Below are 12,880 nucleotides of genomic sequence, written 5' to 3'. Positions count from 1 at the left end.
TGTTTTTAGCCCTGAAGAAGGCTAGAAACTCTAGCCGAAACGTCGGCACATTAAAATAAGTTAGTCATACTTATTTGTGTTTCATTGACCGTACCCCCAACCATCTTCTCATAATTTAGAAATGTCAGATGTCTTATTAGTACAGAACTCAAGACCAGCGGTTCCCAACGTGGGTGAAGCAGCACACTTGAGTGCCTCAATCAAATACTATTTACTCAAAATATTATTAAAAAAAAAAAAGAGAAAAAATGATTTAAAATTAAAATGGCAAATATACAGTATACTGCAGCATTATTTCTCCTTATTTTCTACGTACTCAACCACTCAAACGATAATTTTAGAGACATTTTTATATTTTTTTAGCTCAACAAGGGTGCTACAAAATTTTTTTAGCTTGACAAGGGTAAATGTTTTTAGCCCCAAAAGTGTGCTTCCGCGATAAAGTTTGGGAACCGCTGCTCTAGACCCTTCATATTTATTTAGATAATGACTAAATAATGACCCGATTTTGGTTACAAATTTTCATTAATGCTGAAAAAATTTTTAAAAATAAATTTCATAGATTTAAAACGTTAAAATGTTAAAACTATTGAAGATAATACTAGCTTTGATTCCTAGAAATTGTAAGATTGACATGCGACTATCTTTAACTAATTTTTCGTTGGTCTATGAACTCATCAGTCCTAAATATAGCCAGCCTGCTCATAGAGGTACAATCAAAAAATTATGTTATGTAGTAACTACAATTTATATTCCAATTTTTTTTTTTTTTGTTTTATTTTAATATAAAATAATTCTTACAAGCAAATCCCATCTCCATTATTATAACGAAATTAAAGTCAATGATAAAAAAAATCAACCGCATGTTTCACTATTCAGGATAATAATTAATCACAGAAAGGAAAAATAACTGACTTATGAATACAACTTACTTGTATTGGTTCCTGAAGCACCATCACTGTCTTCAGATGAGGAAGAATATGAGATGCAAACTCTTCTTTAGAACAATTTTCCGTGATTGAAAAAACATTCGGTAGTACAAATGGAACCATGATAGGATTCACGAATTCCTTAACGAGACAAGGAATTACTCTGAAACATAAGTTAAAAACTTAGGTAAACCAGTTTAATCAACTGTACAAAGTGTATGTTTAACGTTAAGGCATTGATAAGAAAACATTTTTAAACAAAACATTGCACTTAATTTTTTTCCATCCCTTCTTGGTTTTGAGTCCTAAAAACTGAAAATTTGTGCAAGTATTGCATTATGGGAGTAAAAATACGTGGAGCAAATTTTTTCTTAACCAGCTTCAATTTAAAAATTACCCAGTGAGATTTCCCCTAGGATTGCCCTAAGAGCAGAGATAAAAAAATATTCATATTATGGAATTCCGCCTTTCTTCTGCATGTATTCGATTGATATATAATTTCATTCGAATGATACATCAATTGATTCATAATTTCATGCAGAATAAGGACAAGAGGTTGTTGACCATATTAAATGGGTTTAAAGATTTTAAAAACGATAAAAACCATAACAGTAAAGTAGGCCAATTTTTTTTTTTTTTTTTAACAATCAAGTCAGAATTTTTTCAGCATCTTTTGAAGCCATTAAGAATGAATTCTCATATAAATCAAAAATGAAAAATTTTTGAATTTTTTTTTTCTGCCAATGCCATGGGTTCACGAATAAAGTTCCTAACCTCACGAATTTATCCAAATCCAACATCGCTATAACTGTTGAAGATCTAAATTTCCATTCTTCAAACAAATATCAACATCTTTTAGAATTTATTCCTTTATAATGGAGAAAAAGTAGTTTGATATAAAGAAGAACTTATTATAATTATTATTATAAAGAAGTTTTATTTAATATCTTCAGTCCTAATTGGTTTAAGCAGGTAAGGTTTCAGTTCTAAACTACTTCATGTACTTTAGACTGAGAGAAGTTAAACCACATACTTTTCGACCTAGTATCAACAAAAAAATTTCATTCTTGAAATCAGCGACCCCACGTGAATAGTTTCCCTTTGTTAGTATGCCTTTCCATTGGGAACTTAATAAACATACAATATTAGCCACATTAATCAGGAAGTAATGAGATATAGAATTTCAAATCCAATCAATAACCAAGTCCGTTATCAATTTTTTTTTTTAAGTAACATTGGTACTAAAATTAGAATTATCACTATTAGAATAGAAATTCTTTTACCTCATGGTAATATAATACCCAAACTGTAAATTACAAATTTTGAATATGGACTGGACTGGTTTTGGAATTCTATGTCTCAAACAATAAGTTTTATATTTTAATAGGACTAATAATAAAAACAATATTTTTTAACATGTTCACATTTCAATTAAACATTTATTATTAACAAATATATTACCTATATAGACACACTCTGTGTGGGAGCTTATCGAGAATTTGAGGCAAACCTTTGTAAAAATGGGCTTTCTGTTTATTGTCCCATTGAAACAATGAATCTAAATAATTAAGCGCCTTCACACCTACGTCTTCGAAAAATTCGGACTAAAAAAAAATATATATTCAAATAATAATAATTTAATGCAAAAGAAGATAAACCATTAAATTAATAAATATAAAAAATAGACACCTTTATGAATTCATGTTCGTCAGGACGAAGCTCTGGAGTCGTATTAAGCATTAGTTTTACATGGTTTTTTAAACCTTCAGGAATAGCGTTAAGTTGGGAAAGTTGTAGTGCTTTTAACTAAAATAAATATAAAAAATAAAATTATATCATCAAATTGCATTATATTATCAACGTAACATATTAAAATATAAATTATAAACATTACCTTAGACATGTTAACTGTGTAAATGTTCCAATCAGTATTTGAAAAAGGGGCTTGGCCTGAGTTGTATATTGCATATATTAAAACTCCGAGTGAAAACATGTCGCTAGCAGGGACTGCGCTTTCAGTAAGACCACATTCGGGAGCCAAATAATCAAGTTCGGGTTGGGCTAGATCATGGCTCTGGCGACGATGATCCACATATTTCCAAAAGGGCTAGAAAATAATAAAATATTTAATGATGCATCAGTCAAGTAACTCCTTCACAGTCAGTTTGAATGGAAGTAAAGCCAAAGAATGACATTTAGATTGATCATGGATTAAGGAGGAAATTCAGTCAGTAGGGGGTCTTTGTGATTCAAGTCAATCTAGATATTAAATTCTGACTGTCATTCCAACTGACCCTGAGGGTTCACTTTAAAATAAAGAAATAAATGTAATATGAAGAATATCAAAGCCTTATTTAAATGATAATTTTGAATTAGTATCGATGTGGTAGATTTTCCAGAGTAGATCAGAATTAATCATAAAAACATGGATGCATGATAGTATCAATAACTGTAAGTAACTCCAAAGAAAAGGAAGATACCATTCACTCCTTGAGAATCTTCTTTCACACCCCCACTAACGAATGTTAGTTATGAGTTTACCAACAAAATTTTTATTATTTTTACTATTAATTAAATTAGTTTTACAAAATCAGATGATTTGTACAATAGATATTATGTATTTCTAATTCCAACAAAACATATTATGAACACTTCCACAGGAATTAGATTATCCGAAATAGAAACTGTGCAAAAATTTCCACTTTCAAATTTCTTGGTGATTACAACAACTTGTCTGTAGTCAAAAAATGTCCTTTACACATGTGCACTTTTATTTGAAATCAAAAGTTTTATTGCCAGCTGAATTTTCGATAATAAAAAGCGATTTTGGAGTACCAAAATTTGTATCACCGAGATTACACTGTATGTACGACAGGCTACATTGGAAAGATCTTAACTGGTTAACATGTGAGGGGGATCAATGCCATACTACAGTTTATTACAAGTTTGACATTATTGTTTTGTTTCTTTAAACATAACACCATATAGTTGTTTTAAATTATTGACATGTTGATTTCTTGAAGTATGTAATTATTTTTTTTTTTTTAAAGTTTGGTTATTTATGTGTTCTAGTTAAAATTTCACACAGGCTTCAACAGACTGATATTTTTCCATTGCATTTGGTCGTAATTACCTAAATCGATCCATTTTTTTATATATAAAAACATTTCATTCATTCATTCATTCATTCATAAAGAATATCATAAAGTATGAATTTAGTTTCATGATTTATAAAATGAAAATCAGAGCTACCTTAGTAGATCTTAAAATAAGAAAATATAAACGATTACTACGAACTTAAAACTAATTGGCTATATCAAAACAGGATGGAAGATCAATCAAATAGAGATTACATCTAGCAAAATATCTAAATCGCACTAAACTAATAGTTAAAATAAGTTAATACAATTAAAATTAATTCATATCAATATTTAGAGAATTACAGTAGATTCGTTAGAAGAATTTTGCAAGGAGAAATCAAATCCAAAAATCTTCCAAGCTCCTTGTGTATTAACAACGATACTCGAAGGGCAAAGGTTGTGATGAAGCATTTTCGCATCACGATGAAGAAAATTTAATCCTTCGCCAATCTGAAAAAGAAAAATTCATTTAATTTTGAAAGATATGGTTTAAAAATATGAAAATAAATAAATATAAAAACAAATACCTGAACTAGGCCATACTTGATTTCTACATCATAAAGCTTGAATTTCGTAACAGCCTCATTAGTTAATGGCATATTTTCCCTTTTTCCTAAAATATTGGCTAGACTGGCAAAAACAGGTTCAGCAGCAAATGCCAAACAATCTCTAAACACAAACAATCAATATGGTATTTTCGATGACTTGCAGTAACTAATGAATATTAACTTAATATAAGGAGAAGATGGTTAGGGTGCAATGAGTGAGGAACACAGATAATTATTAACTTATTTATAAGTGCTAATGTTTCTGCCATAATTTCAAGCCTTCATCAGGGCTAAGAACAAAAAACAAGACAACAACCAATGAATAAAAGGATTAGAAAATAACTAACAATATGGATACATAAAGAGTGTTGAAAGACATGTATAGTTTAAGTATTATAAGAAGATAAAAGGAGGAAATAACAAATAATAAAATACATATGGAAATATCTTCAGTAAATATATGTACAAAATGAAAATTATTTAAAATAACGTAATGAAAGCAGTGAAAAATAAAAAACTACTTATTTCACTACTTAATTTGAAATAATTTTCATGTTGTGCATATATTTACAAACTAGATATCCATTTGTATTTTATTATTTGTAGTTACCTCTTACTTAATTTTAATATTACTCTTCTCATACAGCCTTTATCTTCTTATAATACTATTCATGTTTTTTAATTCTATTCAATCTATTTATGTATAGTTATTTTCTAATCATTATGTATATCCTTTAATTCATTTGTTGTTATTTTCTTTTTTATTTGTAGATGAAGGCTTGAATTTATGGCCGAAACGATAGTGCTAATAAATAAGTTTTTACGTATTAGTGTTCTTCATTATATAATTTTATTGTTGAATATTAATATTACATACCTTGATTCTTCAAGAGGATGCTGTACAACAAGAACTTGGGGGTGCCTCAACTTGGTCAACTGGGCTATACCTCTTTTAAGAGTTTCCAATATAATATCTCTGTCCTGAGGCACCACTTGTCGCTTTTCAAAAACAAATATAGAAGCCGGTTGTTTAGTCGACTTTTTGTAGCCACTGTATATTTTCCATAAAAGGCCTAAAATTATAGTTATGAGAAGACAGAACACAATATTAAATCATTTTCTCTGTTAATTTACCAACCAGGACCAGCACTAGCAATATGACTTGTCACTTCATATTCTCTTGTCACTGGATTCCCAGGGAGAACACCAGACAATTGAGAAACTGTGCTAGAGACAGTAGAACAGAACTTATTGATGACATCCATTCTTATCAGTAAATTTGTCCAGCTACAAAATTTGCACTTGGAATCAGTCAGATGAATGTATAGGCATTAGGATAACTCCTCTGTAGGAACAAATAGATACACCTTTAATTATTCATGACAGGAGATTGAAAATAACGACTGCTGCTTGACGATTCCAGAATCAATAACGAACCTAATGGTCAGAAATCGACGGCTAATTATCATGTTAAAGATAAAAAGTATGTTTGTTTTCTCTTGATAAGCCAAAACTCGGCGTTCAAAAGAGGATATAAAGCAAGAAGCAACGTTCTCTCAGCAATATCACCTCTGAAATATCTGTAAGGAATTTAAAAATAATGGAAAATAAGAAATTAAACGTAAAAGTGAATCTTAAAAGTTACGTCAACAGAGAAACATCGGTTATACTTTTCTATTGAGTAAGGTTACCTACGTAGAAGGTGAAAGGTTATTGTGTTACCTTCATCTTGTCATCGTTGCAGTTATGTAGTTATGTGTAATATTTGTTGTTTTGTCCTTTTTCCTTTCTCAGTCTTTTATTTATGAATGTCTCTACGTTTTGGGCGGGATGTAGATTGAAATATCCTTTATGTTTATTAAATGGCTGTAAGGTAATAGAAATGTTATTAAATAATTTCCCAAAATTGTATTTGCAGTCAAACCTAGCAATGTAACTTTCCTCACAACTACCTTTAAGAAGACCCTAATAGAATTCCAATATTTTTACATATAATAAATATTAAAATAAATATTTTGCACAATAAATAGAACCAACTTAAAAAGTCAAAAACTATGTTGTCAACATGTCAATTTAACTCCAAACATCAACAAAGATTTTTTTTTGTTAAATATTATTATTGACATATTTGAACAGTATTTTAATTTCACAAAGTAACAACATGAAATTCAATTAACAATTATAGTTTTTCTATATGGAGCATGTAATAAGCTTTATTTGAAAGATAATTGAATTTTGAAAATAATGGTCTTATTTTCTATTTGTGTTGCTTTATTTCTGTGTCCAAGATGTTCAAGTAAAAGTCTCTAACACAGTTAGGAATTTTGTATATTATTAATTTCTTCCTGGGGGAAAACAATATGAACAGACTTAATTAATTATGCATTTAATGACTCAGTGGTGTTTGCCAGATGAAAATATATTATTTTCTAAGTATGGAGGAGATAGTCTGAGTGCAATAATTAGTTAACAACTATTTATTTTCCATTTCACCCCACTTTATAGATCTTCCTCAGGGCTATTCAAGTTGAAAAATATCAATAGTGACAAAAATGCAGGAATGTACAGACCATCTCCTTCATATTTTGAAGAATACTGTCAAATCATTTCTATATATATATATTATTATTTCCTATTATGAGAAATGATCTATAACTGTGACATTTGTTCGAACGCCCATAATATATCTACTATTTTTAAGACAATAGAGATTTGGACCATGTCTTTCTGTTATTGTTCTCAACTCAGCTTTTGTTTAAAACTTCATTGTTTATGAATTCCCAAGATTTTATTGGATTTGTGTTTTGTTTTTTCCCCCCAAATCCTATACAGTCTAAATTCAAATATCATTTTAATTATTAGAAGATTAACTTGTTCATCTACATCAATAAGTAGAAAAGAAATTACTAATTAAAATGATTAGAAATAAATAATTAAATAAAAAAAAAAAATCTTTTAAGTTTCACTTAACTAAATTCTACAATGAATTTTAATAAAAAATATTTTGATCTTCTTGATCATTTGTTTGTCTATTCTTTTGATAAATATAGCTTCTTCTTCTTCTTCTTCTTGTAGTTATTTTCTTTCTTTCCTATATTTCTCGCATCTGAATTGAATGTTGTATATCTTCTGGAGCTTTGCATGATTGACAATTTCTTTCTCTTTTGACTTTCATGTGGTTAAAGTATTTCTGTATGCATCCATTTTGTCTGTATCTTTACTATTGTTATAAATTTTCAGCTGAGTTCCAGGTTCAGGTGAAACGAAGGTACAAGGCTTAGAGCTGGCTGGAATTGATAATTATCGCTTCTTTCTTTAAGAATTTTAAGAGATCCGGCATAGGGACCTTATTTTTCTCTTTTGTAGTTTGTCTTATGCCTGCAGCTCTGCCCACAATGTCGTTTCCCTCAAAAGATTATGTGACTTTATGCCCATTGAAATTTATTGTTGTTGTTGCAGGTTATTATATTATGGATTATTTCTAATGTTTTGTGTGATATAATTTTGTTTCTATGTATTGCTTTTAATAATTCGCACGAGAATCGCTAAGTTGCAGTTTTTATATGTACATCGACAGTAATTGGCTTTAAGAATTGTGAAAAGTTCAGCATTGAGAATATTGAATTTGAAGAATATTTCTTGAGTGTCTGTTTATTCATTGTCTTTAATCTTATCATAGTTATATCGATTTATTTATAACAAAAAAAAAATTAATGAAGTATAGAAAGAAGAAAAAAAAATCATCAAAAAGAAAAAGATAAAAGAACTAAAGTGATGAAACAAACAAAAAAAAAATCATATTTTATTATTATATATTGGTACTTATGTACTTGTTATGCCTATGTATTATAAGATTAAAAAAAATTGTCCAATCAGATTAGAATAAGTATGCTGTGTAGCTAGCAACCCAAGTTGGGCAGCACATCTTTTGTTTTAATAAAGTTTTTCCCTTTTATTAGCAGCCAAATATACCTTTAGTACAGTTTAGGTTACATTTCTATCTAGTGTAGGTTAAATCTTTCAATTATAACCTTATTATAGTTTAAAGTGGCCTGAATTTAATGATAGTTTGAAATGATTTTATATTAGGTAACAAGAAAAGAGTGGTCAGTATAATGATTGATTTATTAATGTACACTTTTATAAATATGATATGAAATAAATATGTACATATAGTGGATATGCCTCCATGATAGATATGAAATGTATAACAGTGTATAGTTCTGAAGATACTGTTGAATAAACCCTGAATGTTGACGTTTGAGGAAGTAGAGAAAAAAATTAAAAATCTGTACCTTTACAACAAATAAAGGGGAGGGGTTCAGTATTTATAAGGAAGTACTGTTTCTTGAACAGCAGTGATCCAAGGAGGTAATTTGTTCATGATCATGCTTTACTGCCAAATTTTTCCCCAATTAATGAACCCACAGGGTTGACTTATCGCTACTGTAACAGAATAAATAATTATCTGCCACAGCCGCATTAAAACTTGATTCCTTAGTCATCTAGCTCCTGAGGAAGTAGTAAATTATGAAAATCTAAGGAAGGAATATCCAGGAATATTTTAAATATAATATGATTTTGAAATTCCAGTCACAAAAGATATCCATTTTATTGTAATAAAATCTATTATTTTTTTGCCTATAAGGACTTAAAAATTGTTTTATTTTCTTATTATGGATTTCATTTTTGCAGGTTAGTGTAACCTCAATGGTAAACATACTGAATCACTATAAATGCAGGGTTCCAGTTTATCCCAGAACCCAAGATACTATCATAAGACAAGAAGTTCCAGATGACAAAGTTTCTTGGGATGTTGATTGGGAACAGTATGATCCTCCTTATTTTACCTCAAAGCATATATTGAACCAGCCTTTGTCCGATCCAGAAATTGAAACTGGCTTTGAACCCAAATGGAATCGTGTCGATGGCAAAATAGATAGGTCAAGCTTTATGGGTGAATACAAGATACATAATGGTTATCCCTTGAATCCAGTCGGAAGGACTGGTTTACGTGGGAGAGGTGTCCTCTATCGTTGGGGTCCAAACCATGCCGGAGACCCTATTGTAACAAGGTGGAAAAAAGTAAATTCTGAAATTGAAAAAGACAAAGAAACCCACAAGCCAATACTTCAGTTTATCGCTATTAAAAGAAGAGATTGTAATGAGTGGGCCATCCCCGGAGGTATGGTAGATCCCGGAGAGGTTGTGAGTGCTACCTTAAAGAGAGAATTTTTAGAAGAAGCTTTAAATAGTTTAGAAATGTCTCCAGATAACAAAAAATCTGTCGAAGAAAATCTGAATAATTTTTTTAATCAAGGCATCACTGTTTACCAAGGTTATGTTGATGATATCAGGAATACAGATAATGCATGGATCGAGACTACAGCACAGAATTTTCATGACAAAAACGGTGACGTTTTTGGAAATATGAATTTGAAAGCTGGAGATGATGCGATTGGTGTATCGTGGCTGGACTTGTCATCAAAGTTAAGCTTGTATGCCAGTCATTCCAAATTTTTAGAGTTCGTAGCAAAACGACATGAAGCACATTGGTGAAATGGCTATAAAAATAGTACATATACAGGTTAGCGCTCTTTCAAAAGATTTAACTAATATTAAAATATATTGCTACTGAAACAAATATATTTTTAAGTTCAGGGTATGCTAAATAAGCTGAACTCCATACTTTTCAATGATAAATATTTTTTGTATCTTATATTTTTGGCATTGTTAAATTTAAAGAACCTAATACAAATTATATTGACTGTTATATTGCACTTTTTTCTTTGTTGCCCCTCAGTAGCCATTTCTTTCCTCCCATCCCTCTGCCACTTTGAGATATTGAAAGCCATAGCAAGAACTTTCTGTGAGCAAAAAAACAATGAAATTTGTGCACTCTTTTTTTACTTTGTCCAAAAACTCCTAATATAAATTTGGCTATCACCATTGGAAATAGCATACAATTTATTTCAAAACATACAAGTCAAACTTTGATTTACAAGTACTACAGTACTTACAATTTCATTAAATTAACTCGACAAAATTAATAGCTTATTTATTGTAACCACAGGAAAAGTTAAGAAAAGTTATAAAAGTTCTTATATAAAACAGAATACACATTGAATGCAACAAATATCTTACAAAAAGCAAAACTAAAACATACATAAAAGTAATTTCCAGGCAGTTAATTTTAAAGTTTGACAATTTGTGTTGGATGGTCATTACAAAAGACTGATCTACATGACAATTATAAGGCCTATCTGGACATATGGAGTTGAGCTTTGGTACTCTACAAAACCTTTGAATTCCTCTTGTATCCAATTCAAAATCCTCAATGCTTCCTACTTTGTCACAAATAAAATCACCCAGGAAGACCTTAATGTTCCATATATAACCAATCTAGCCCGAACCAGATATCAATCCTTCCATTATAAAGTTTCTAACCTTAATTATTCTTCTATTCCAGACAATCTTCCGAAGCACCTTAAAAGAAGATGACCTCGAGACCTAGTGTAGAAATATTATTATAGTGTTACCAAATTTCTATAAATGCTTGTGTCACTCCATTTTGATCTTACATCAAATTTACTAGATGTATTTTTATGTAAATAATTTTTTTTTAAAAGTTTATATTCTGCTTATTTCAATTCAGAAACAATTGAGATATTCCCTTTATCCTGCACTATGCATTATAAGGCCGATTTGCCAGCTAATTTTTAAATTCTAACTTAAATGCATGGTGTCCCACTAATAATATTTAAATTTTCTGAGAATCTATAACTTTTATTTTTTAAATTATATTTATGTTGTTATATAACCCTTAAAGCAATTAAAAAATCATGCTTCTAAGGTTTGATTTGTTCTTGTATTTAAAGCTATCCCATGAATATATTAACAAAGAGATTATTATTTGACTTAGTAAATGGTTCAAATTGTAATTTTATCTACCATTACTCCAGTTCTGTTACAAGTTATATTTATCAGGTAAATAAAATATTATCCTTTTAATTACTATGGCTCTTCAAATTAGGTAGTTTTATCTCAATTAGTCTTCTTTGATAGCATTACAATTCCTGAAAAGTCATGCCTGCTGCAGTCATAGTACAAGAGCCCAAGAAGAGAATAAAGTCAGTTATTTCACACCAATTTTTGATTACTGTAATGAAAACTATGTATAATTACTAGTCAAAATATACAAGTTTGCCAAGTATAGGTAGGGGAATACAAAATGGCGGTTGTTTCAAAACTTTAAAAAAAAAATTTCATTTGAAGCTCTACATTTTGTAAACTGCCTACAACATTATAAAACCTTACAGTAAATTTGCTGAAGTATGAGCCCTAACAGAGTAGTTTGTTTGTTCAATAGTATCCAAAAACAGTTTTTTTAAAAGCAACATTTCATAAAAAATGTAATGAATAACTAGTTAGTGAATTAATTGGGGTAAATCTATATCTCAGGAAACATTAGACGTACAGATGTCTATTAGCACTCAAACTAAAGCTAGTTTAATGAGCTATAAAGTAGTTTTTGATATTTAGCTTCATAGCAGTAGTAATTTTCATAATATTCGCTAAATCGTTTTCTAGTCGTTCGGACAAAACATAAAAACTATAAAGATACTTGTCATAAGCTAATTTATAGCAAGTTAAATTAACTTCATTTTGAATGAATCTGATATATGTACTTCTTATGGTTCCAGTGATATATTTTTAAAAAAATTAACAACTAGAAATTAACATTTTGTGGATTTATTTTGTCAAATATCATAAAAAATTACTACTCCTAAAAAGATAAACTATTCCCTAGTATATTTAACTAGCTTTAATTTGAGTGCTGGCAGACATCTGTACGTCGAATGGTTCCTTTTAGGTATATTTTTTTCATAAAAAATATATCTTTATCTTATTTAGTAAAATAAAACAGTGATCTTATTTGATAGATGGTTTCTTTGTGGAAACATGCTATAATTAGGGAAGTAATGGGCGGAGAAAGATTGTCACGTCCAAAAAATCATCTGAGATAAATGCAAAACTGGCTTATATTTTCATTGTGCGAGCCATTGTTAAACCCTCTTGTTAACGACTTAAATCCAGTCGTTTCATTTTCAATAATTTATTGTAATTATAGGTAACACAAATTTAAAAATAAATGATTGAATTTTATGAAGTATAAATAAAATGGCGTGGGTAATTCTTCTTGGAATATGGAATTAGAAGAATTTTTCTTAGATATAATATATATATATATATATATAAGTTA

At 29.4% G+C, this 12,880-nt stretch overlaps 3 protein-coding genes across 8 annotated transcripts in view; 2 read left to right on the top strand and 1 right to left on the bottom strand.

Annotated features, from left to right (window-relative positions):
- The window catches only part of LOC106681373 (SCY1-like protein 2), a 25,346-nt gene extending 18,881 nt beyond the window's left edge, over positions 1-6,465 (bottom strand). Inside the window, exons 1-9 of one of the 5 annotated variants that reach the window (XM_014421652.3) lie at positions 6,340-6,465; positions 5,756-6,197; positions 5,495-5,690; positions 4,597-4,738; positions 4,373-4,519; positions 2,824-3,036; positions 2,619-2,735; positions 2,391-2,533; positions 933-1,092 (exon numbers count right to left, since the gene is read on the bottom strand). In XM_014421652.3, coding sequence (XP_014277138.1) covers positions 933-1,092; positions 2,391-2,533; positions 2,619-2,735; positions 2,824-3,036; positions 4,373-4,519; positions 4,597-4,738; positions 5,495-5,690; positions 5,756-5,882 — 1,245 coding nt within the window. In that variant the 5' untranslated portion in view covers positions 5,883-6,197; positions 6,340-6,465. The other 4 variants (XM_014421651.2, XM_014421654.2, XM_014421650.2 and 1 more) reach the window with 4 other exon arrangements.
- On the top strand, positions 6,351-10,397 carry LOC106681375 (ADP-ribose pyrophosphatase, mitochondrial). Of its 2 annotated transcripts, none has more exons than XM_014421655.3 (2): positions 6,351-6,490; positions 9,313-10,397. In XM_014421655.3, the coding sequence occupies exons 1-2, from the start codon at positions 6,422-6,424 to the stop codon at positions 10,174-10,176; spliced, it is 933 nt and encodes a 310-aa protein (XP_014277141.1). In that variant the 5' UTR covers positions 6,351-6,421; the 3' UTR covers positions 10,177-10,397. The 2 variants fall into 2 exon arrangements, with proteins under 2 accessions (XP_014277141.1, XP_014277142.1); XM_014421656.3 differs by lacking the exon at positions 6,351-6,490 and adding an exon at positions 8,428-9,233.
- A 1,263-nt stretch (positions 10,398-11,660) lies between these two features.
- LOC106681376 (uncharacterized) overlaps positions 11,661-12,880 on the top strand; it is a 14,563-nt gene continuing 13,343 nt past the window's right edge. Inside the window, exon 1 of the transcript XR_001343234.1 lies at positions 11,661-11,747. The gene's annotated coding sequence lies outside the window, so the exon portion shown is untranslated. The remainder of the gene's footprint in view (positions 11,748-12,880) is intronic.

Source organism: Halyomorpha halys, unplaced genomic scaffold (assembly GCF_000696795.3).
Source record: "Halyomorpha halys isolate HHAL.00 unplaced genomic scaffold, Hhal_1.1 Scaffold331.1, whole genome shotgun sequence".
NCBI lineage: Eukaryota > Metazoa > Arthropoda > Insecta > Hemiptera > Pentatomidae > Halyomorpha > Halyomorpha halys.
The sequence above is the reverse complement of the archived record's forward strand: the minus strand, read 5'-3'. Positions and strand labels throughout refer to the sequence as shown.

Coding starts and splice junctions, on each gene's coding strand:
- LOC106681375 (XM_014421655.3), top strand. CDS start 6,422: ATGAATGTCTCTACGTTTTGGGCGGGATGTAGATTGAAATATCCTTTA. Junction 6,491..9,312: donor GTTTATTAAATGGCTGTAAG/GTAATAGAAATG, acceptor TCATTTTTGCAG/GTTAGTGTAACCTCAATGGT.